The 25910-nt window shown below is 39.6% G+C and overlaps 1 protein-coding gene across 1 annotated transcript in view; it reads left to right on the top strand.

Annotated features, from left to right (window-relative positions):
- Positions 1-25910, top strand: part of tmem178bb (transmembrane protein 178Bb) — a 199629-nt gene that overhangs the window by 78556 nt on the left and 95163 nt on the right. The window contains exon 3 of the mRNA XM_033614566.2: positions 24021-24134. Within this exon, the coding sequence (XP_033470457.1) occupies positions 24021-24134 (114 nt within the window). The remainder of the gene's footprint in view (positions 1-24020; positions 24135-25910) is intronic.

Here is a 25910-nt window from a genome sequence, read left to right on the forward strand (position 1 = left end):
TCCTGTTCTTTTTTTCCTCAACCAAACCACATGCATGTGTTGGCTAAACTAACCACGTGTGTTTGTCGTTGAAGGAAAAAAAGGTGAATTTGCAGGTAGTGCACTACCGACGTAGTGTATTTATTTTCATTTATTTATTCATTACATGGACACTCAACATATGACAATTATATGTCGATATATGACGAGGTCTGAATGATGATTTTTGTTGGTACTGTAATGCATTTGGGTATGTTTTATCAGCCCGTTTCTCATCCCAAGGTCATCAAATACAGATGCTTTCCCCCACCCCATGGCGTGTGATATCAATGCCAGAGGCACCCTTTAGCATCTTTATGAGATGCACCAGGCTTTCAACTTACTCTAATGTAAACGTGTCCATGGCAAGGAAGTCTGCATAGGGAGGGAACAAGGAGAGGTGGATGGATCAAGCAAAACAAGACCCCAAAAGACTACAGTTAGTGTCCTTTGTGAAACCAAAAGTCGATGTTACATAACTTACATCTGGTCCTAATGTCACTCCTGAGGTTTGTCACGACACTTTTTTGTTATGTGATAAACTCACTTATCTTATCTTTTTTCTAAACCTAATCAAGTGTATACCTAACGACGACGGTTCACATTAACCGTATGTTATGTGTTTCAGCTGTGCGTAACATAGAGACACTCAAGGGTGCCCTGTGATTGATACAAGGTGCAGAGTGGTGTGACAGTTGTCAGTATTTTACAACCTGGCGATGAGGGTTGATTTTATTGCTTATGACTATGACTTTTCATCTGTTAGTAGAAGATTGTGTTCAATCTTCTTTCAAAAGTTAGTCTCGCTTCAAAGTCATTGTTCTACATTCAAGCACAAGACCAACAGACTGAGCAACAGCAGCATTTAAAATGTAAGCAGCTGTCAAAGTCACACTCTCCTTTTCACCACATCCATTCTTTTCTTATTGCAGAGCTCATCAGTGTAACACTGTTCAGCAGCCAACTCTCATATCTCACATTTCAGAGCCTCTCATCAGCGCATGAATATAAGAAAAGCAGGGAACTGTCCAAATCAAATGGTATAAAACAAGATAAATTCACTGGGATAGAGTACTCAAGCAAGTTCTCTTGGGTTGACTGAACAAATTCAGAAGAAACAAACATTTGTACAAAAAAACATCCTGTGTGTTTTAGTGAATACTGTATTCAGATCAGGGAACATCCCCAGTGAAAACCTGAGCCAGCTGTCTTGGCCTGTTTCATGCGTGCTCATGGCAGATAGGTTGGACAGCTCCCTGCCAGATGGGAGGTCCTGCTACAGTTCAAGCCCTGCATGGCCTCATTTTTGCGTGACCCACTTCATTTCTCTCTCTGCGTCCCTCATCCCACACCCAAACCCATGGGATCAGAATGGAGAGCGGGCAGGGAGGCAGCACAACCATCCTGATGCTGCGTTCTCCCAGCTGGGAGGACGCACAGGGCCAGATGGGGGCTGGAGGCTTTAGGAGGTTGAAGACGGGCGGGGGGGAGACTACTTCCTGACCACCCTGTATTCACAAACACCAGCTGTCTGTTGTTTTACCTCTATCAGTGTCCTCACACAATGAATCTACTGCTGGATCACAGAGACAGTGTGTGTGTGATTGTGTGTGTGTGTGTGCGTGCCTAATTTAGGCTACCTTCGGGGACACATTTCAGACTAAAGACCAGTTAACTGGGGACGGCTTACACAATTTGGGGGCAAATGCAGAGTCCCCAATTGGGAAAAGATGATTTTTCGTCAGTGGTTAAAATTGGAGTTAGGGTTAGAGAAGTCGGGGTTAGAGTTAGGGGTAGAGTAAGTCTCCAGGAAATTAATGTAAATCTGTTATGTCACCAGAAGTGACATAAGTAAACAGTGTATGTGTGGGTGTGTGGGTTGTTGTGACTCCTCACGGTAGATGTACCTAGCTGTGAAAAAGGGGTAATTACCACCATTTAGACACCATGCAGCACACCTAACACCTTCAAGACTGAGCTGCCAACCTGCTGAGATGTCATGGATTTCGAAGGATGAATAAAACATAAGCAGAGATAACAAAATATTGTGTCTATGCAAATAACATGTTTCTCCTTTAACTAAAATTTAGGGCTAATAGTCCTGATGGTGGCGCTACAGCAATCGATAAAATTTTAAAACTTTAAAAAATTTATAACAAATAAGTTGAACCTGCTACAACATTGCAACTTTTACCAAAATGTAGCTTTGCTTGGTTAGAAATTTTCTTATGCTTCCACCTGCTAGATATCTAAAGAGACGCATAATGAACATGATCTAAGTTTGCGGAATCTAACTACAAAGCAGGCAATGCTATTACAAAAAAAACATAAAAATAAAAGAAAAATAAATTACTTTCTTCCATTAAAATGTATTTTTCCCTGTAAACATGGCTGTGTCTGCCATAGGGTGCTCATTCCTCACAAAAAGATTAAGGAGTAAACAAAGCATTTGCAGAATGAATCAGGTCATTTGTAGCTTGTTCCTCGTCAGAAAAATTTAAAGTGTTACAACTATCCCCAGTGTCCCCTACTGCAAATTTTCACTACGTAAATCTTCAGTGTTCCAATGAAAAAAAAGACATTTCCATGTCATGGTAGAAGTGATGTGGTAAATTTCTGAATTGTATTTCAAAAGCAGAATTTTTGACAATACTTTGAATTCTATCGTCATGTAAATGATTGCAGTCGATAGGGGTGGGGGATATGGCTGTAAAATAATTTCTCGATATTTTAGGGTATTTTTGCAATAATGATATTCTTGACAATATGAGAAATTAGTTAAAACAAAAAATGTATCCCTAATTTAAGAACATAGAACTGCAACAAAATAAGTGATATAGTTTTACCTATCAGCTAACAGTTTGCCTTCAAATATTCAGGCAGAGGGAGGTATACTGTGCTGTTGCCACAGGAGCCGATGAATGAGTTCCCTTTAAGTAGTAAGCCGCTAAAAGAGTCTGAGAAGTCCGGGGCTATTCATAAACCATTCAAGACGCCACATTTTATTCCACACTACTGAAGCTTCTACTCTTTTTGGAACCACAGCGGAGTCAGTAATAATTTCGCTTTCAGCCACGCTTGTTGCCATAGATAACACTATGTGTCAATATGTCTTCAAGTCGAAATATTGCCAGTATCACAATATATGAATTTTTCATTTCATTTAAAAAATTATACTGGTATTACCATGAATGAGATGATACGGCACACCCCTAGCAAAATAAGGGCATCTTTAAGAATCAATTTGTTACTTATAAATCAATTCATCTTTGTAAAAATAAATTACAGATGAAAGGTAACAGGAATAGTTAGATGTAAGCTAAGTACAGCTGAAGAGAAAATCAGGTGTGCCCATCTGACAATCCCAGCTGGAAACAGAAACAGAGCAGCTCAGCCCATATTTATTTATATACATATGAAAGCATGCCTTGCATGTGAATAAGCATACAAACAGTTTAACAGTATACATGCAAATTCAAATATCTGATGCTCATTTCCAGGCTTATATCTATAAAGTGGCTCTAACAACTGTTGTTTACTGCCGCCAGCACACTCACATCATTCTGTTTCTGCATTTCTAAGTGTAATTGGGCTGTGTTGTGAAAGGATGAAAAATACTGTACGCATCTGAGTGAAAGCAGGACTGATTGATTTGCATGTCCCTCAGCTACGGTAAGAGCTTCTGCATCCAGATATTCCCCCATTACAGGCAGGAAATACATTTGTAATGGGTAAAAGGCAACGGGGCCACAATTGTTTGTTAAAGGGTTTTTTCCACCTCCCTCCCTAACTGATTTCGGAAGTCATTAAGCAATTTCATTAAGCAAGTGCATTTTGACTCACATCCTTCCAAACCTGATTTAGAACATAGTTTGTTGGTTATTTGTTCTGCTGCGTGGCTGTATCCAACGGTCACTATTGGCATATAATCCTTAGAGGTTTAAAGTAACACAGCACCAGTGGGGAAATCCTCTTGTTCGCTGTCTTACCCAGAGTCATATGAGTAGATCAATATCAGTTTCTGTCTGCCCAGTAGTCAGGTAGTGTTACAGTGTTCCCTGGGTCTCAGTGCCATCCTTCAACACAAGAAGAGTATGTCCCTCTGTCCCTCTGCTATGTTGTGAACAACACATAACTTGTTGGTACAGTAGAAGCCTTACCCTAATCTGACCATAGCCATGACCCAGCATTTAGCCCAACTGACTATTTATTAAATGGCGACTGGGCAAACTGCCAAGCTATCTCAATTTTATGTTGTGTCTTGTGTATTAAACATGTGCTGACATTGGAAACTAAACACTGACTTCATTGAGGGGTTGCCAGGTTTCAGCATTAATTGTCCTCAACAACATCCAGTGTTGGGGTTCAATGGGGTTGGATGAGATACTTATCCTTAGGCGGTGTATTATCTACAGTAGGTGGCAGTTGGCACACTCACAATTTCGAGATTGGAGATTTGATGATCAGTGTCAGTTTATTATTATTATTTATTATTGTATTATAACGGCTTTACCTTGCAGCAGATAGCCCTTTCCAACATGAAAGCTACTAGTAACTGAAAATCCAACACATTTTCACTCTGAATGTGTCACATATCGACAAAAGGTACACTGGGTGTTGGTTGTTGACGTTCTGGGTTGCTGTGTCAAGTTCTGCCTGTTACATGCAGGGATTTTTACAGGGAATGGACCATTTGCATACAGTCTCTTTCAAAATAAACACTATGTCGGTTTAACAGCACAAATTAATGTTTTTTCTTTTAACAACAAATGTACGTGGTTTTGTTTAACCAACACGTGCACGTGTTTAGGTTTGCGCAGCAAAAGTGCATGGTCCAATTTAGTAAAAAAGAACAAGGTTTGCCTTTACAATTTTATGGGAAGCAAACACTGGCTTCCCAGGTGAAAGTCCGTGGTTGTTGGACCCATCCACCACTGCTACCGCCTGCCCTCCTCAAACTTCCACTTTTAACTTATTAACGCTGACCGGCTGCGCATCATGCCAATATGAAAGGACTGGGTTTTTTTATTGGGAGCCACTGACCAAGCGCTGGATATCGACTAGTTAGGAGTGAGACTGGGTTGTCAGTTTCCCATTTATGTTCTCATCAAAGCCACCAGACTTTATTGAGAAAGACGGTAATTTAAGCTCGCTGAACACGTGAGCTGCTGGTGTACTGCTGCCTTGATTGGTTAGTTAGTGTATGTCATTGAGTGACTTTGGTGAATACGAACTAACCACATTAAATGCCACACAATTATACAAACTACCTAACTGATTGAGGCAGAAGTAGACCAGCAGCTCCTGTGTTCAGCAAGCTTAAAAAAACTGTTTTTCTGGCTTTGAAGAGAGCATTATAATGACTTCAATTCCCTGTTGAAAATCGCTGTTTGACGGTAATGTAAAGTGATGAAAATGTTCTCAATATAGCAAACTGTATACAGATGTTGATTTTTTATTTATTTATTTATTTTTTTGGTAAGACTTTTCCTAGGTGGCTAAAATACATTTCACTGAGGCCCCCATCCAGAGCAGTATGTCGCTTAGCTTCCGTGGTGGTAAGTCTGCCTGCTTCTCCAAACTGGGGGCTTGCCATCTACTTTGTAATACGCTGTAATATGCTGACTAGTGATAAGTTCCTCATACAACCCCACTTCAAAAAATCTGGACTATCTCTTCAACTGCATTTCCCAGTAGCTTCCAGTTAGTATGGCTACATTCCCAGCAGCAAGCATTTTTTTCTACTTATTAGTGGGGTAGTGTGACTAAACGCTACATTGCTGTACATATCTGATCATGGTTAAAACCAGCAAACATTGTTGGATTATGATGGATGTGACCTCCAGCTTCCTGCATGAAAGCCGGATGCACTACATACCCATCCACCATCTCAACTTCCAGACCCTTGTTAAACACCTGCTTTCCACATTGGTACTGATCTTAAGGATGAGTATCAGCGTCGATGCGGGCGGATCGATAACAGCTAAAGTAAGCACAATCAAATGCTGATCATTTCTTTACCGAACTCTACTGTGTTCTGTCCACCTAAGCCTGCTGATGCCTCACCGCTCTCCTTCGCGACAGCTGGCTCGGCATTGTGAGCATTTCACTGCAAATCCACGTGAAAGTGTATGAATGTGAAATATGATTGGTGGCATCGGTGAGTGGATATCAGTTCACAGACCCAGATGGGCAATATCCACATATGCTAAACTGCAATGCTAACAAAGCTGTTATCTCTCCTCTCTTTATGGTACAAAACATTTAGGTAGCAGCTTCTCATTTTTAATTGCATCATCTCACATTCACCACTTAAAATGACAAACAGGTCATATCAGCTGTCTCTAATTAACATTAATCCTGTAAGTAACTTGATCAGAACAAATTAAACTTTGCTGTTATCTCAATTAAATGCTCTCTGCAGCCGGTGTCTGTACTCTTGTCTGTAAGGGAAGATGCTCCATTCTGTAACACCACTGTACAATCGCCAGTAGACGTTTGTTTAGTCCCAAGCCTCCAACAAAGTGAGACGATCCAACTGATCACGTCACATCAGTTTTAGGGGTCGCAATTTCCAGTTAAACTTTCATAAATAGTTGTGATTGTTAATGGGGGAATACTAGGTCTGTGTATTAAAGAGCATGACCTGCTCTATATGAAAAGTGTCATGAGATAACTCCTGTTGTGAATTGATGCTATATAAATAAAAATAGACTTGACTATAATTTAAACTTTTGAACTTAATATATTTTTTTAACCAGTTTTTGGATCAAGTAGGTCATTATAAACAAAGGTTTGTCAAGTTTGGTAACACAAGCTGTTCCACAAGTTATGTCAGATACATATTTAATCAACATTTAGGTCAGGGTACATATAAGTATCAGATTAGACTGAGTAGATAGCAGAAGTTAAAAGACTCAGATAGGATCGGGACCAAAAAATGACATCCCGAGCGCTTAACTTTGGCACTGGATGTAAACTGTATGACCTTGCAACAATTTTGGTAAAACACGATTTACATATTCAAAGGTGTATTTTTACATTTTAACGGAGCAAGGTTAGCAGTTTCCCCCTGCTCGCAGTCTTGATGCTGTAAGATGGGCTAAACACACCCTGGACCTACAGTTTATCTGTGCTGAATGCATAGAGATAAAACTGATATCATTCTACTTTGCTGTCATTTGTGATAATCAACATTCCTCCTTAATGATCCTTGACCGTTAAGATGACAGAAAATGCCCTGATAACAAGTACGTACCAAGACGTTCAGAGCATTTCAGCTTCTGTGCCATTGGTTGGCATCAATATACCCACCCCTTTTTGACATAACTGCTCCTAGCAATGACCCCTGGAAGCTTTTTAAGCCACTGCGGCTTGTGTGTGTTTTCATCCAGTATAAATTATATAAAACATTCTTCTTAAACACAAACATGGTGTTTTACTCAGGAAAACCGAGCTTTGTATCCATCTCATTCCTAGCCCCCATGGTACCTTGCGTGACGTAAAGGCGCAGCTTAACATGGGGCCCTTTTCCACTCTGAGCTGAAGTATTTTTTCAACTCGAGAAGTTCAGAGTGCTCCAGCAAAAATGCCAGGTGCCTGAAACGTGGTAATGTGAGTCACATAGCAACGCACAAGCAACGAGAAAAAAGCTTAATTCTCATTAAAAACAATTACAAACAGCTGCTTCCAGCAGCTAAAATGCTTTCTGTGTGATTGGGGCCTTAGAGGGCCTTTTAGTACAACTAAATGCAGAACAATACTGTTTTAGGTTACAATTAACTTTCATGAACTGAAAACACACTGAATAGTGACAGCTATACTCTGTGAATCAGGGATTACAGCATGTTACCTACCCAATGTTGTCACTGTAGAGACTTGTCAGCAGACGGAACCCACCTGTCACCCTAAGCAGCCACGCCCCTATTTATGTGTAACTTAAAGTCTTAATAATATTTAAATGGGTAAGTTATATAAAAATTCACCCCCTGTCCAATTGTGATGAAGGGATGAATTAATTATAGAGATCGAAACCAGGCTGTAAACATGTTTATTTCTGCTGTAAAGTTGGACATTTTAACATGGGGGTCTATGGGGATTGACTCGCTCTTGGAGTGAGCCTCAAGTGGCCATTAGGGGAACTGCAGTTTTTGGGACTTCACGTGTTGGTTTCATTTTTAAGCCCCAGAGGCTCCTGCTTGCTCAGAGTCCAAAAATACACCCCCTGCAAGAAGATGGTCACTGTGCATACATCCAGACAGTTTAGGGACAATATTCTCACAAGGGCAGGAATGCATACAATATCACACACACACAGCTCTGCTTCTTCAGTGCAATCACTTCCAGTCACAATCAGTAACAGAGAGGAAATGGTGTCTGGCTCGGAGATGTTTGCAGAAGGCTGAAGGGCAATTTGGCTAAAATGACTGAGTTAGAAATCCATTTGGGAGAGCGGGAGCAATACGCCCCAGTCTCAGCACTGGAAAGAGTGTTTCTCTGTGAAGGGGTGTAATGTTGTGTAATATAATGAGTCTCCCGGTGCAAATGCCAGAGGTTTGGGATTAAGCTTCCTTGGGTGTTGTTGTTTGCAGAGACGAGCAGCAGAGAGGTTAATACAGTGCTCGCTAGTCAGGAAATCAAACGATGAAAGTGCAGTGCAGCTTCAGGCCGGGGAGCAGATGGTGATTGATGTTGAAGGATATTGAATGTATCACACAAGCCTGGCATCAGATTACTCCTCATCCTTATTCTCTACTCCCCTATCACGCACAACTATGTCCTTACAGGGTGTGAAGCTACCCATTCATCTGCAGTCTACACACCTGTGGGTGTTGAGGCTCAATTTAGGAGGGAATTACTACTCAATAAATATATTGATCCAGCAAAAGCTTATTGTTTCAAAATGATTTTGTGCTGCATAAGCACATTGTGTGGACTGCATCTCTCAAACTATTGCACTTGATGTGCTTGATCAGGATCTGGTATATTATAGGGAAACTAAAGGGAGTCGTTTAAATGACCATGTGTAATGTGAAAGGTGTTGCTCTCCCCACTTTTACAGTTTTGGTGTAATGCACTCACTTAAATCTCATTTCAGCTGTCAAGATCCTGATGACAGAAGCTCTGAGTTGGTAACAGCTGCTGACATCACCAGGCTGCCCTTAATTATTAGCATGTGCTCACAGAAACATTAATCTTTGTGTGCCTGTGAAAAAAATCTGTCAATTTTAAATTGTACTCACAGGTGGCAATGTGTCATTTATTATTTTAATTTCAAGACACTACAGTTGAGCATCAATTGAAGAGAAGGCAGCAAAGCACAGTGTTCCCGTGTGCCTCACTAAAACTACATTTCAGTCTTAAATTCCAACATTCAGTTGCATGATTTACTTATTTAATTTGAAATTAATTTAATTCTTTTAATTGTGCATGTATGTGGTTAGAATGTGTTCATATTCAGAGAAGTTAAATCAAATTTTCAAGAATTGTGAATTAAAGATTTCAAACTTCGAGCCAGTTTTCAGTTAGATTTATAAAAACATTTCATTGTAAGGTGTTATTTGAGAATTTTAGAGGTTAATATCAATGCATATCCTCAATTGTGAAAGTGAAATAATGCTGGACTCTACGTAAATGCTAGCGCTGCTCTGTGTCTGCAGGAAACAGAGAAGTATTTGCTTACACATTTGATTCAACTTTTTTTATTGGCTTTGAATTTGCTGCCAAATAGCCTAAAAAATCTATTGTTGTAGCTTTAAAGAAATTTTTTTTTTGATTTGACTATAGGTTATTGGCTGTGACAACAAAGACAGACAGACATGAAAATACCAGTCAGTTCTCATTCCAAAGGCATCAAATAAAGCACATTAGTCAGCAGCATCTGATTCTGATGCACAAGGCACCCTTTAGCATTTCTATGAAACGTACAGGGCTTCCAACTAACCCCAATCTAAACCCATCCACAGAAATGATAAAGAGTGAGAAAGTCCAAGGGCAGAACTTCCACCCAGGAGACATGTGTTTGTGTCCCGCATAAAACCAAAAGTCAGTGTTGAAGTTTTTTTTAACCACATGACGTAATAAAGTTACATGATGTACCGACACAGGTCATGAAACATTGATGCTGACGCTCCCTTGGTGTGCCTAATACAGATGCACAAGACACCCTTTAAGTGGGATTTATATTTCTGGGGATTTATATGTTGAATCAATGCCGTATCTACAGTGTTGGCTCTGTGTCATCACAAAATTTACGCTGCGTGTGCGATATATCCTGGCTTCATATGGGTAAAGGAAATCTCAACTAGTTGCTAGGCTAATTTATACAATGTAAAATGCCATAGGCTTATGCTAATAACGTTAGCATGTTTTATTTGTTTGGAAAAGGTGTTTAGTATAAGACAAGTGCTTTGTCTGTGAAACCTGCGAGTTGTAGTGAAGCTGATTTGAGTACTTGAAATTGTCTCTAATAATCCATGTTTAATGTGTGTTTTGGGTGTGTTTTGAATCAACTAAACTTTACAGCACTTATTAGAAACCACACCACCTACTGTTTTGGAGGTGTGACACAGACACACCATCGCACAAGAATAAATGCTTGCCATGGTGTAGGCCATGTGCATAGGCTATGGCATCTGCTCTGCGCAGAGCTGGGGTATAAATCTGGTTTAAGCATTTGACTATGAGTATCACTGGGCTAGACATTTGTGTCAGGTGACATACATCCCATACATGTGAACATCTCACTTACAGTAAGTCGCATGAAATATTTGAAGAGCTGGTAGTAAGAATGTGCTAAAAACAAAAACAGAAACATCACAAGAGGACACTGCATTATGGGCAAATTATCAAGGTTTTAAATGTCCAGTTGGTGTACACTATGAAATCTGGGCATATAAAAAACAGATTTTCCCCTCATGGTTTTCTTGTGCTGTTTCCTTCTCTCCCAACATGTTCCTGTGTGTTTGCCAGGCTCTCAACTGAGTCACGCGACTGCCACTGTAGGAACGGCTGTTCATTGCTGCAAAAAGCTGTTGACTCATGTTAGTTCACACCTTCAGTGACCCAGACTTGTTGACTTTGTTTTGGAGTGAATACATAATTGCTCTTCCACAGGTAAATATTTGGAAATGGTCGAGACTAGGCTGCTGATCACTGCTTTTTCAATCTTGAAAAAAAGCATTGTGTAGTGCCTTATGTCTCTTTATACATATTTAAATTGGAAGACTGGATTACCTGAGGCGTGAATACATTTCAAATGCACTCTAAAAGCAGGGTTCACAGACAGTGCTTTTGTCCTCACTCTTCAGCCTATGCTATGTTAATTAACGCTGTAAAACTAAGAGCATCTTGATCATTTTCTAGGTAAAAAAATACTTAAAAACCTCCAGTGATTTGGCCTTTGTCATACTGTGATCATGTCACATAAGATGAGCGGTATCGGAATGATTCACATATTTACAGTATGAGATGCGGATCTCTCAAGATGGGAGGATGATTGCAGAATTAGTTGGCCATTTAGAATCAAAAATACCACGCATACATAATATAACACAATATCCATTACGTTTGAATGTCATTGATTAGAACCACAGGGTTTGGCTGATATGATGCATCCATGTTTGTTTGGTTTTCAGGCACTTACTGAATTATTCAGATAAATAAGTGTTTCCTTGTCATAGCTACACTGTGATCAAATTGTAATCTGATAATTATGGTAACACAGATATGATATGAACTCGGCGTGAGATGCTGATGCAGGCTGTTCAAAAATTGTGGAGTCTACGTTTTGTTGAGATGCTCTTGTTGTAGTTACACTCCTTACCATTTACTAATCGTAACAGCAGGTGCTGTGGAAATAATTATATTACAGCTCATTTTTCTGAATTTGTCAAGACAACAGGTCAGCGTATCCTCATGCAGTAGGATATTTTACGAAAATGCAAATATGACGGTTCATGTGATATCTAACAAATTAGTGCCCCATGAGATGCATGTCACCTTACATATTTAACATCAAGTTATGTACTTAACATCAAGTCGTGTATGGAACATAAAGTTACATAGGTTAGGCTTAGGAAAGTAAAGTTATGTAGCTTGGGTTTAAGACAAGAAACATTGTAAGGAGTCATCACGTTATGTACTTAATGTAAACTTATGTACATGTAAGTTACCTTTTATCAAGTACAGTTACATTGATGAGGTTCAGACAAAGTACAAAATGTAGTTGGGTAGGTTGGATTTAGGAAAAGAAACAAGGTTCGGCGTCCTCAAATTATGTACTTATATTTTACGTGAATTTATGTGGGCAAGGTTTAGTCAAGTAAAGTTACATAGGTTAGGTTTAGGAAAAGAAACAAGATTGGGTGTCATCACGTTACGTACTTAACAAGTCAAGTTAAAACTTTATTGTCCCTGAGTGGGCAATTACAGGCAATTACATTAACATAAAGGCAGGTTAGGGTTAGGCAAGTAAAGGTGCGTAAGTTAGGTTAAGGAAATGAAACATGGTGACGATGTACCTTAAAATAACTTAAAGTTCACTATATTTCACGCGGGACATGAACACCAGTCACCTGCGGGACAGTCCTGTGTTTCTTTGACTCCTCCAGTGCCCCAATCTGCTTCCTTATGCGGACCACTTCCGTCTTTACTCATGTCAACTCATTGGTCACGTGATTGCAGCCCTCCCAATGGGTTATAGACAAATTAGTGACTCATTATTACATGGATTACAAATTTTGGTGCATTTATTTTTGTAGGTATGGCTTACACAGAAATTGTGCATGAGAATACCCTGAATAGGTACACATGGAGCACATTAAAACACAAGAAAGAAACAGCAGAGAAAGAAATTAACAATAAAGGCTCTTTGATACGCTTGTTTTAAATAAAAGCATGAGCCTCTCTGCAGCTGAGGTAAGTAAAGGCCCAGATCACTAATTGAGAATTTCTGGGAATTCAGGTCTCAGAATTCCAATCAACATGACACATGTATCGACCACTGGGAGGCAGCGAACGCACCTTGAGCAGCCATTCTGTCAGTAATAGAACAGAAGAAGAGCAGCCTTTGTATTTGTTCAGAGTGCATCATGTGCATCCCTTGGGTGTGCATCCCTTGGGTGTGGTTAATTTGAATACAGTGCGGGAAAGACAGACTCTGGCACTAACAATGAAAAAAAACAAAGCACACTGAGCTCCATAAAATGTAAATACTCTGATGAAAAAATGTCAGCCATAAATGCTATATAAATGAAAATTTTACCTATGTTCAGTGTTAGGATCGACATAGGCTACTTGGTGAAAGATCTCTACCATTTCAAGCAGCTGTTCTACAGCTGTGCCAGTTGAGCTGATCAATACTGAAATAACTTATCAGATGTCCACTCCAAGCCCATCTGAGATAGTCTCTTGTCAGACAAGCTATTGACAGATCATCTTCTCAGCATAATGCACACACATGATGTATCTGTGCTATCTGACACCCAGTATACTCTGTGAGAGGACTGGGGGGAGGAAAAACCCAGCATCAGCTCCCCTCTCCCCTCAGAGGGAGAGAGATGACTGTAGTGTGGTGACTTCAGCCTCTGTTTTATTAAAAACTGTCATGGGGGAAACAACAAGTCACTTTACGCACATCATCAATGGCCCTGCAGAGGAAATAAAGAGATGCTTGGTTAATTAGTTCTGCGAGAGTGCACTATAGCACTGTCACTTTTCCAAGGTGGCATCATTATATAGAGACTGCATGTGGAAGTGTGGCAAATATAAGCTTTAATTTGGCAAAAAGGCTGGGGATTGTGATAAGGGAGTCAAGCTTTATGCTTACTCACCCCCTGCTACAGTGCAGCAGCTAAATATATGAAGGTGACTTCACATCACAGTGCAGACATGTTTCTGACTCAGGATAACCTGTGTCATCACTGTGTAACAGTGTATCTGTGTATTTGTGCTGTGTATTCATAGTTTTGTATCAAGCTTTTGATGTCAAAAATGTAATTAGAATGTAGCCTTGTGTGACATGTGTTTATATTTTTTATGACTTTTGGTTATTTCGTTGATGTCTATAAATTATGTTAATATCTGTTTATAAATAACATCTTTAAATACCATAAAACCTCAATTAAAAGCCTAGTCCCAATTAAATGCCCAGTCCCTTTTACTAGCCCAGCATGGCTAAACATTTTGACAAATAAAGGCCTGTCTCAATGAAACATCTGGTCTGGTTACCAAACAGTTCATTTTTATAGAATTTCTTTAGATGTGTAAAACCAGGTTGTTGGCTACCCACTTGAGTTAATGTTGGTTAACTCCTTAGATGGCGCATACAAATATAAATGATCAAACTTTTTGTCAATATGCACATGCTACTTACTGTTAGCTTAATTAGATTCTCCACAATTCAAAAATTCAAAAGGCTTTCTCATAAGAATTAATTAAAAATGAACTGATTTCATTGTGAGTATTGTTTTAAAAGGATAAAACGGTGTTGTGTCAGTATGCCCAGTCCCATAATGAATGAATGATTCATTATTAATATGTTAACTAAAGCTTAATTTTCATACAAGTAATATCCATGCTGGTTTAAATAAACAGTTTGATTGTATTCCCTCACCTTTGCTGAGCAAAGATGTCACAAATACACACCTGCTCCAAGTATAGACCTGTTGAGTTCAGTGATTTAAGCAAATAAAAGCCCAGGCTACTAATTGCAGTTTTACGGTGATTTAGTCCATTGGTGGTGGGTACTATCAGTGTTGATTGGTCTGCCCATCTCCAACTTTGGCCCACAACAAGAAAGTTTAAAAGCTAGAATACACGGCAAGAATACCATCCCTATGCTAAAATTGGCACTTGTCAAATTGCAAGTTGCCATTAAATTGACCGAACAAATAGGACCTATTCATTCTCTGCTCACCAGAAAATCCTTCTTCATTACGTAAAGGCCTTAAGGTGATCCTGTAGCTCTCCCTCTACCACGAACCTTACACTATAATGTTTTGTTGCACGCAAGATCTAATACATTTAGTGCACATGTATCATGCTTCAAAGACAAAAAACAGCACATTGGTTATTCTACAACCTGTTTTGTTCTATCAATAAACTGTACAGTTTTGGCCCCTAGTGAAATGGAATACTAAAACCATTCATTTATTAGTTACCCTTTCATACCCTTTCACTACTGGAGCTACTGATGTTCACTATTGTTAAATTAGATGACCGATGTCTTCCTCCTGTGGTTGTGTGATTAACAGATGCACTCTCTCAGTAACAAAGGTAGAGATAACATTATGTGTTACATTTGGCCTTATGCTCTTTAGGAAGTCTTAGGAGTCATGACATATGCCACGCCTTTGCCACCTGGAAAATGCAAGGTCAGGCCCAGGGTACTACTCTTGTGTCTACCTTTTCCAACTTTCAAGGGCATGGACATTGCTAAGCGACCATAACCAGCATTGTGTCGTAGTCCACATAGCCCTTAGGGAAGAGGTCTCAATGAGTGGTTGGTTGCACAAAAGTGTGACTGTGAAACTGAGAGATTCTGTCCTGTCTCCTACTAACAGTTAACCAGCCAAGGCAGACCTTCCAGTAAAGATCACAGAATGGGATCAGATCGTATATATTCGCTCATATGGGCAGGTTTTAAGGCACTGGCAAACAGAATGCTTTGTCATCTTAGTATTAGAACTTGCTTCGTCAATGCCTTAAAACTGTTTTGGCTTTAAAAGGCTGTTCGTAGCAAAAAGTCTGAAGCCATGAACAAGAAATCTTCTTTATCTGACAGATGTCAAGGGGGAAATGAAGTATCAGTTCTGACTTTATCCACATTGGGATGCCTTGTGTATTGAGCTCACTACCAATCGGGATTCCTAAAACTTCAGATTCTTACAAGCCAGAGTGTCTTAGGTCTCCTGCAAAAGGAGCAAACACTTTCTATTTGAGAGATGGATGAGGATGAGAGATGTGCCAGAGTACTTCTTGCACCTCTTGTTGTGCCACTGACAGTAGGAAATGATTGTTTTCTGCTTTCATCTGTTCAAAATCTCTTGACTTAATGGACTCTGACCACTTGGCAGGACAGGGTCCTCATTCCCCACTTCCCACTTTATAAACCCAAGTACTTCTTCAACACCACATCCAGTCCTGTCCACACTGCAGCAGAGGAACAGCCTTTTAAAACCTTGCAATGTCAGTGCACATAAAGGGTGCTGTAGATTTTCTCCTCTGGTGGCTTCCGTCATGCAACATGCATATGTGAGCATATGCAGTGGGGACTTTTTAAGCAGTGGTGAGCTGGGCTTAAATATGTGTTTTCTGGGTAACAGAGGCCCACTGCCAAGAATGCTCTGATGAGCCTCTTGTCAAGGTCATCGGTTTTATTGACCTTCTTGATATCTCCACAGGTCTCAGAGGTTTCCTTACACATGAGGAGAATCAATACCAGCTCCATGACTCTACTGCGCAACATTGATTATCGCTAGCCTCTTTTCTGTTCATGCCGTAATGTCAGAAGAAGTCTGTGTTTTAAAGCCAGTGGGACTGCACAGAGTAAGTTGAGATCGATCACTATGTAGGGGAAGCATCTTTGAGGCAACAGGAGATGTCTTGTGGGGCCCTTAAGGCAAGCCTTCATGAGTACATGGATTACACATGACTGCTATTGATTAATCAATCTTGCATTATGATGCCAGGGCCAAGGGGGTAAACATTTATTGGATTTACTTCTGAACAGGGAAGATAAAGGGGATGACATTTACAACCAGAGTTGCCTGACTATGAGCCATCCAGTTAAGGTCTTATCCTGATTATGACAAGCATGTGCACAGGCACCATTAGAGATGATGGACTTTTCAGTTTTGAAATCATGTTATCCACCAAGGCTCAAAAAATAGCACTCACCAATTGTGAGAAAAAATATATGGCTATGAATAAGATAAATGAGATCAGCTGCCATTGGTGGGTTGCTGAAGTAGGTTTACTTCACTACATACTCACAATACTACAACACATAAGTTGATCAACTTTGCACACTGGTGGCATTATGCAGCGTATGGTCCATAAATAATTGTAGCGCAGTTCTTTCATTGACCCTCACTGTCCTCTGTCGCTACAGTTACACTCTTCATCAAGCTGAGTACCACAGATGAGAATTTCGTGCTGAGAGTCAAAGAGAGTCTGCAAGTATCTGGTGGCACATTGCCAGAGTAGAGCAACCTTAAAAGAAAATGAGGAGCATGGTGGAAGTAAAGTTGAAAATGAACCCACAGTTAAGAGAAGTGGCGCATCGCCCACATGGAGTGGCTGTGGCTCGGGAGGTCAGGCACATTGTCCACTATGCAAGGCTGGCAGTTCAATTCTTGGCTCCTCCTGTCCACATGTCAAAGTGTTCTTGGTCAAGACACTAAACCTGCTTAAAGCATTCCATGTCACATTTACCTACTCACATCTTGGTGGCTGAGGATACTGTACAAGGTGCCCACGTGCTATTTATTCTAAGCAGTCACATGCACTTACACACTGATGGCACAGCCAACGGGAGAAATCTAGGGTTGCTTAAGGATACTTGGACATGCGGACTTGAGGAGTTAGGAATCGAACCACCAGTCTTCCCATTTGGTGAATGACTTACTCCACCACTTGAGCCACACCCACCCAAAGGGTTATGAATTCAATTACAGAGACAAGAACTTACAGAGTTTTCTTCTTATTTCTTCATGGTTCTTTTCTGCAACTTGATTGGAGGCTTTCAGAATGTTTTAGACAAAGTGAAGTGTTGACTTGCTGTAAACAAATGGCATTAATGTTAACTGATGCAGGAAATGATTTGTGGAACACTGTTTAAACAACATACTTTTTAATCTTGGGTTTGGAGGAAGGTATCAAATTTTTCTAAGTCAAAACACTCAAGTCCAGGTGAGGTCACAAGTCACTGGAGTTAAAGTCCATGTCGTGTTACAAGTATTTTTTGATTTTGTCAAGTTGATTCTTAAGTCATCAAATTTGTGACTCAAGTCTGACTCGAGTTCAAGGCATGTGACTAGCTCTGGCACTAAGTAGTTAAAATGAACACCATCCATTAACTCCTTACGTAATCTAATAATATAATTTATATGACAATGTAATACTCTGAATGAGACCTTTTGCATAATAAATACTGTGAATTTGGTTAGGTAGGCCCTGTTTTGCTTAGTTAATACTTTTGACCTTTGAAGAAGATGGTTCTGTTATAGCTACTTTTAAGTAGTAAAATACCTCTACTATTATTTACAGGCTCACACCTGTGATATGGATATTTTTCACAGACAGTTTTTCAGGCAAAACCCAAAAGCAGAAAACAACATAAATAGTAAATATCAATCTATATGTCATACACTGTTAAACAAGGTTTTTTTTTAAAGAATTTTAAGGTTTTTTTAAGTAGGGAGATAAAATGAAATATACCGTATAATAGTAGTGTTTTATGTATATGATGTAGACTGATGTATACTGCAACCACTTAGGCACCATGGTTTGATCAAATACATCTAGTCTCTCTGTGTGAGCGATGGGGTCCTGACTGCTCCACTGATAAAGAGATAGTCATGTATGGGTAATTACCATTGTCAGCAGTTGTGGTCTCCTGGGTTTGCTTGTTTTTGCCAGTGTGTGTATGTGTGTGTGTGTGTGTGTGTGTGTGTGTGAGTGTACATGGCTGCAGCCTGCAGGACAGAGGAGAGGCAGGGGGTGTTATCCTGGTTGGCTCTGTTTGTGCAGTTTGAATCTCTCAGGACTCCAATAATGCAATTTTCAGTGAGCCACACAGCCCTGCCAGAGATAATTAGAGCAGACATGTAGTAATGGTGTCAAAAGGAAGCAGCTCTTTCTCCACCAGCCAGAATATTACAGTCTTGGTATGAACATACAGTGCTTAGTGCAAATATTGCAAAAATACCATGAAAAAGTTAAGATATCACAAAACAAGTTTTTATAATTTTTATGAATGTGACAAAGTGCATTGGGAACATGCTTAGTGAATAAATAACGATGAACATAAGCATGTTAATTAAATTGAAGCTTTTGCTTCACTAAAGAGATAAAAACAAAGACATCAGATCAGAAGACTTTAAACTTCTTTAAATTAGTACATGAAACAGAATCGTCATTATTGCCATTATGTTTTCACATCATTTTCATTCGTTTCAGAATTGTCTGGAGCTCTTTTTTTTTTTTTTTTTTTTTTTTTACATTATCTCATTGTGTCCTCTTCTTCTTCATTGGTTTAATGAATTCAGAGTGGAGAATAGCAACAGCTGTTTATCTTAATGCACCCAACTCCCAATATTCACATAAAAGTAGTGGAAGTAAACGGATAAATTCATGAATTCAGATTTTCTTTTTCCAATTATCTGAAGGTCACCTGGTGTATCAGAACAGGGACATTGCAGTTGCTCTACATAGGTCTAAGACCACTTGGCTCCAGGACATCCCCCACAAGAGTAGTGATTTCTTAAAGATAATAGTTCATTTACGTTAGTCAGTCTTGTTCTATGAGTTAAGGAGATCCAACTGCCAGACCGCAACTGTTAGCTGTTTAATACTGGACATCCATATTCTGAAGTCTCTATTGGCTATATAATATCAATTAAAGCGATGTCAAACTACCAAATGTACTACAATTTCTACAAACCGTAGCCCTTATGTCTATGTTCCTACTGTATTTTCATGAAACTGTTGTATTGTTGCTGGAACTAGTACATACAGAACATTGTCTGTTTTCTTTATTTGACAGGGACAATGCAATTTAAAGGTTCTGTTTGTGACATTCAGAGTATTAATATAGCAGCAAATCACTGTTTGCTATGTAAAGATAAAGTGGCGTAATGGCATCCTGAGCAGAGAATCACACTCCCTCTGTGTGTGTTATAATCCGAGGTTCTCTGTAGTTTGCTGTGGTAAGCTGATCTGGCGAAGTGTGCGTGTTAATGCGTGTGTATCTCATTGGCTAGCTCATCTGTGGTGACAGCGGTAGCAGCTGGAAAGTGTAGCACCTACCCTTAGGTTGCCCCTTAGTAAAGATTGTTAGCTCTGTCAGCACTGTTGCTGTTGTTTAGTGTTATTGTTAGCACGGTTAGTTGCTAGCCATCACCTCAGCCCTCACTAGCCTCTAACAGCATTTCCCCCCTCATTAACACTGTTAGCTGTGTCAGCACTGTTACTGTTGTTTAGCACTGTTTATGGAGTTAGCACAGTTAGGTATTAGCTGTCAGCTCAGCTACTGCTAGCAGTTATTGGTGTCTCCTCCACTGTTAAAACCATTAGCTCTGTCAGCACTGTTGCCATTGTTTAGCACTGTTTATGGAGTTAGCACAGTTAGCTGCTAGCCGTCGGCTCAGCCACTACTGGCAACTTATGGTGTTTACCCCCAGTTAACACTGAGCAAACAGTGTTTCTCTCCTGGTTAGCACCATTAACACTGTTGTCAATGGTTAGTGCTGTTTTTGCAGTTAGCACTGTTAACTGCTAGCCCCCAAGTAGCCACCTCCATGCTGAGAACTGTGTGCAGACAACTTTAACATAGTTTCAATACAAAGCATGACACTGATGTGCTGCACAGACAGTTTAGCTTTTGCTCATTTTCAGCTGCTATCCCTATTTATGCTTTTACATGTACAGTGGGATTAAAATACACAGCTTTATATCATAAAACCACATTACACCACAAATATGGAAATACAATAAAATACACATCACACAATACACATACACCAATACACCTAGGTAATTTACAGCGCAATTAGCTAAAAATTGGTACAGCTGTGGTTTGCTTTAATCAGCATGTGACCTTTGTTGTAAAAGATTTTATATCTGTGGTTAATTTGATTTCAGTTGGTAATGTGTTCCAGTCTTGACAGCCCTTTATGGAGAGAGCTGATTGATTTAGATTTGCAATGTGGTATTTTACAGTTGCCATCCATCATGCTACCAGTTATTCTGCTACTGTCTCATCTAGAAAGAGGCTCTGGGGCTAGACTGTTAATATATTTGAAAACTAATTTAAGAAAACAAAGATAAGTAAAGCTTTCAAAGCTGAATGATTGTATTGTTTAACTCTGTGACATTGATACCACCAGACAGGCTTTTTATCCATTATTTCCAGTACCTGATTCTATAAGGATGTAAGATGTGTGACTGTAGATTGTGATGCTTCAGCCCATACTGTCATACAGTATGACTAAGCTGCTTGAGTGAGAATGCAGTGCCTGATTAAGTTGAAACAATAAAGGTCGGTCTTAATTGTTTTTGAGATTATCTTTCCATGTTGATCAAATTTGAGCTGTGGATATTTTAAGAACCTTAAATCATTGACCTCTATATACCTTTTATTTCCAAATCCAGCTTTTTGAGGCACAATCCTTGCAGGAAATGCAGTGATTGCTCTGTAAAAAAAAAAAACACTTTCAGCAGCACTATTTTCATTGGAAATACAGTGGTGTCTTTATAAAAATCACTGCTTTACGTGGAACTATCCCCAGTGGAAATTAGCCATGTTTGGTGGCTAAAAAGGTGCTTGAAATGCAGCAATAACTTGATGAAAAACTAACAAGCAATTTACTGTCCCCCACCTTCTGATCACAAAGTCAGCTCATATACTGTGGCACTTTAGAAACATTGATATAATACATATGAAATGTAAAAATGTAATGTATTTGTTGTGTCCGGAAATGTACAATGATTGTGACTAGGCTGCTTATTCTTTGTTCTGTATCTCAACTTTAGGAAGATGATATGATCGTGACGTACTTGTGTCACTTTACAACATGCTACCAGAGGCCATTGATATTCCAAAATGGCCCACTGTAGATTCATTCCCCGTATCCATGTCACGTGGGTTTCGCCCCCCGCCCCGCCCCTTTAGCAGACTAGCGGTGATAATGAGTCCATTCATTCCAATGGTAAAAAGTGAACTAGAGTACAGATTATGAGTGTTTCCTTTGTCCCATGGTCACTGAAGTAAATACTCAACCCATTTTTCAAAAGCCCCAATCCTTCTAAACAATCTGACAATGGAATGGCATTTTTTCTGACAGACAAATGAGGAAAAAATTAACTTTTTTCGAGGCATGTCTTTGTTTTAGCAATAGACTCTGGCGAGATCTGGCAACAACTGATGTGATCTTACACTCAGTTGTCATCAGATATTAAGCTAGCAGATAAAAACTTGTGACAAAATAAGGAGCAAACATTAAATTTGAACTATATATCTGTATGTGTTGAACAGTTAAACTGTATGTGTTGTTTGAATCTGATTTCATCCACCCCAACAAGGTAGGGGTATGTAGGAGAGAGACGACCACACCAACTTATGACACCGGAAGTGTACATCATTTGGTACCATTAGCATAGCTTGTAACACGTTATCTTTTGTTATAGAGTATCTTTGGTACTACATGACGAACGTAGTTCAGTCAGGAGCACTTGGGTCAGAGAAAATTATTTCCATTGCAGTATCATATTTGGCGTTACGGCTCTGCTCTGGGGTCTCTCTTCTTCTCACACCTCCCTGCCCTTCCACACATATAGGAGGAAAGCCTGAGGCAGAGAGAGCAAACCTCCCTGCCCTTCCATGCGCCTACATGGAAAGCCTGAGGCAGGGAGAGCAGCAGCAAAGACCCCGCGGGAACAGAACAGAGCAGAATCAATGGCAAACAGAAATGACATTGATAAGTCAGACACAACATGAAAAGGAGGAGGTGGGGTGGGGGCAGATTGCAAAGCGGCTTGCAGAGGAAGCAGCAACAGTAGGCAGGCCAAAGCTGTTTAAATAGGGCGCCCTGAATGAGAGTTGTCAATTGGTTACATAGAAAGGAATCATGTGATCTAGCAGCTGACTCCCTTCCATCAGTCAGCTGCTTCATCAGTCGATTGGGCTGTTTGAGATCAGTTGATGTAGCTGGGATGTGAGCTGAGCTTGACATCGTGTCCTGGCTGAACTAATGCTATTCTCAATTTATTGTAACTGGAAACATAATCTTCTTTCTAAACTTAGCCACATAGTTTTGGTGCCAAAAACTACCCGTGTGCCACCACATAATTTAACACATTGCATGCCAGCATCACATAATGCAGTGATAGTGGTCATTTCACGTATTTCTGTGAAATCACATTGTTCAGATTATTTGTCATTGTCTTCAAAGACAACCAATGAGTGTTTCTAGCCACACTTTAACAGCATGGCTCTAGGGATGGTGCTGTCAGTTGAACTTTCCACCACTTTTGTGAGGACTGAAATAACTCAACAGCTATTGGATGGATCGCCTTAAAATTTGAATCAGACAGAAGTAGAGAGTGTGTTTGTTACTATTCACAAGACCACAAGGGGTTGCATGTCAGGAAAGTGTAAACATAGATGGTTTTAAGTGTTTGACCAACAATCACTGCTGTCTCCTTGAACAACATTTTGTGGCCCTTAGGACACATTTTCTGAATATCTTTTTGAATAGCCGTTGTGATTCAGTATTTCCACAGCTCAGCGTGTCTGCATTAATTCAGACATCCTTCTGACTGTCAGTTTGACTCAGGTCTACATTGCCAGTGAAACATTTCATCTAGAAATCCCACACACATCACCAGGCCAGGGGACTCTTGGAGACATTCATAATTATACACTGAATTGCTCCCTTGACTGATTAGTTAATAACTTTTGAAGAACATACCATTTCTCTGACAGCCAATGTGCCAGTCACCGTAGGTAATAGAAATGTATGTTGAAAGTGTTCTTCAGCGTTGACACAATAGGGTCTCATACAACAGCAGATTGCTATTGTTTGTAGGAAAGAAGAGTGATTTGTCTTGGTATTTAATTATTAACTGACAGACATAGCCTCTCCAGCTGAATCATGACACTATGGAATAATGTTATCTTTACATTCCATTCATTCCCGCTCTGTGTCACCAGTGTCGATCTTATGTGACGACCCATGAGTCAATGTTATTTCCTCATCATTTTTTTTTTCTCTCTGCAGGTTCCATTGCAAGGTGCTCCTACATCAAGTATCACTACTCCTCGGCTACGATACCCAAAAACCTCTCCTTCAACATCACCAAGACAATAAGGCAGGATGAGTGGCACTCCCTCCGTAAGTCTGCAGTTTCTTTTCTTTCTTGTTCTTATCTTTCTTTTGTGATAGCGTACCAATTTTTTGTATATGGAAATGCTTTTGGCTAAATACATTTCATTTCACTCTCTGAGAAGTTCTTATTGTAACAGACATTTTTAAATAACAGAGGAAGATACATAGAAATACAGAAGCCAAAGAGTTATGCAGTACTCCCCTCTGTCTTTATATTTAATTGACTTTTCTCCCTTGAGCTCACAGTGCCAGCTGTTAATGTAGCAATATTCAAGAGCAGAGGTATAAAAATAGCAGGGAAATTTCACTGTGATTAAACCTACAGGCTACAGCACACTTTAGCCTTCATTTCATCTGATTTGGTCTTTATTTTTCACAAGTAGTAAGGTGTGCTATTTCATTTTCATGGCTCTTTCACTGAAGCAAAGCATTCTTTTGAGCAGGTTGTGTGTTGCTGTAGGGCAGGGAATGTAGTTGTTGCAGGAATCAAAGCAACAACATTTCCAGTATGGTGCAATCACTTTAAGCGCTTGGCCATTCTGCTGGCCAGTGATCAATAGTCTTTGATGATGCTATTATGTCAAACTGCATTTGTCCATTCGTCTGTTCACCATTTTGTTCCAGAGCAAAATATTTCAACAGCTTCTGACCACATAGCTGTGAAATGGACTGTGTCAAAGTGAAAGTCATGGTTTACAGAGGATAACTACTAACCCTTTATATGATCCCCCTGACGTTTCAGGCCCCCAGCCCATATGACCACATTGTTTGTTTGTTCATACCCCCTAATACAATCCACAACAGGAGTTCCTAAAGTCATGCTCCTAGCGATGGCAAGAGCTCAACACAAAAACAACATATATGACAGATTGCATTTTTTAACACTTTTAGGTTTAGGCAACAAAAGTACTTGGTCAGGTTGAGGAAAAGATCATGGTGTGGGTTAGAATAAGTACAACTGTCACACCATACATATAAACATAAGTAATATCATGTTTTGAATGTGATGTAAGCTCAGTACGTTACATAAGTTAACCTTCGTACATAAGTTAAAGAAACTAAACATTGACTTTTGGTTTCACACAGAACATAAACTAACCCAATCACCAGAGTAAATGTTGGCATTGTGTGTTCCTGCAGTCCACAAATATGTTCCCTATGTTCCACAATGCTGTGGTTAACATGTAGTTGGGTTTAGCCACAAAAAAGTTTTAGTTATGGTTAAGTTTGGGCTTAAAATACCTCCTGATGACAAAGTCAGCTTATATTGTACATTACATTAGAAACATTAATATACCATAAAAATTAGTAGCCTGGGCAATTATTTGCTTAAATAACTGAAATTAACAGGCCTATATCTGGGACAGGTGTCTATATGGGACAGGCCTCTAATTTATTTTACACAAAACTGTTGCTCAACAAAGATGGCAAATTCAATCAAATTGCTTATTGAAACCATCAGATAATATATGAATTATGAATCATTCATTTGATCTTGCTCCAACAGAAAGTGCATCAGAGAGAGAGAGTTATGACAATTCAGGATTATGGCATCTGGCATACTGACACAACACCACTTTATCCTGTTAAAACAATACTCACAACTTGGATTAATTTTTATGAAAAACCCTTTTGATTCTTTTGATCTGGGGACCCTTATAGACTAAAGGAATATGAATAATTTACAGGGTGATCGAGGAAAGGACACATAATTTGAGGTAGCCAACAACCTGGTTTGATACATCCAAAGAACTTCTATAAAAAAAATGAACTGCTTGGCAA

This window comes from Epinephelus lanceolatus, chromosome 23 (genome assembly GCF_041903045.1).
Source record: "Epinephelus lanceolatus isolate andai-2023 chromosome 23, ASM4190304v1, whole genome shotgun sequence".
Classification (NCBI taxonomy): Eukaryota; Metazoa; Chordata; class Actinopteri; order Perciformes; family Serranidae; genus Epinephelus; species Epinephelus lanceolatus.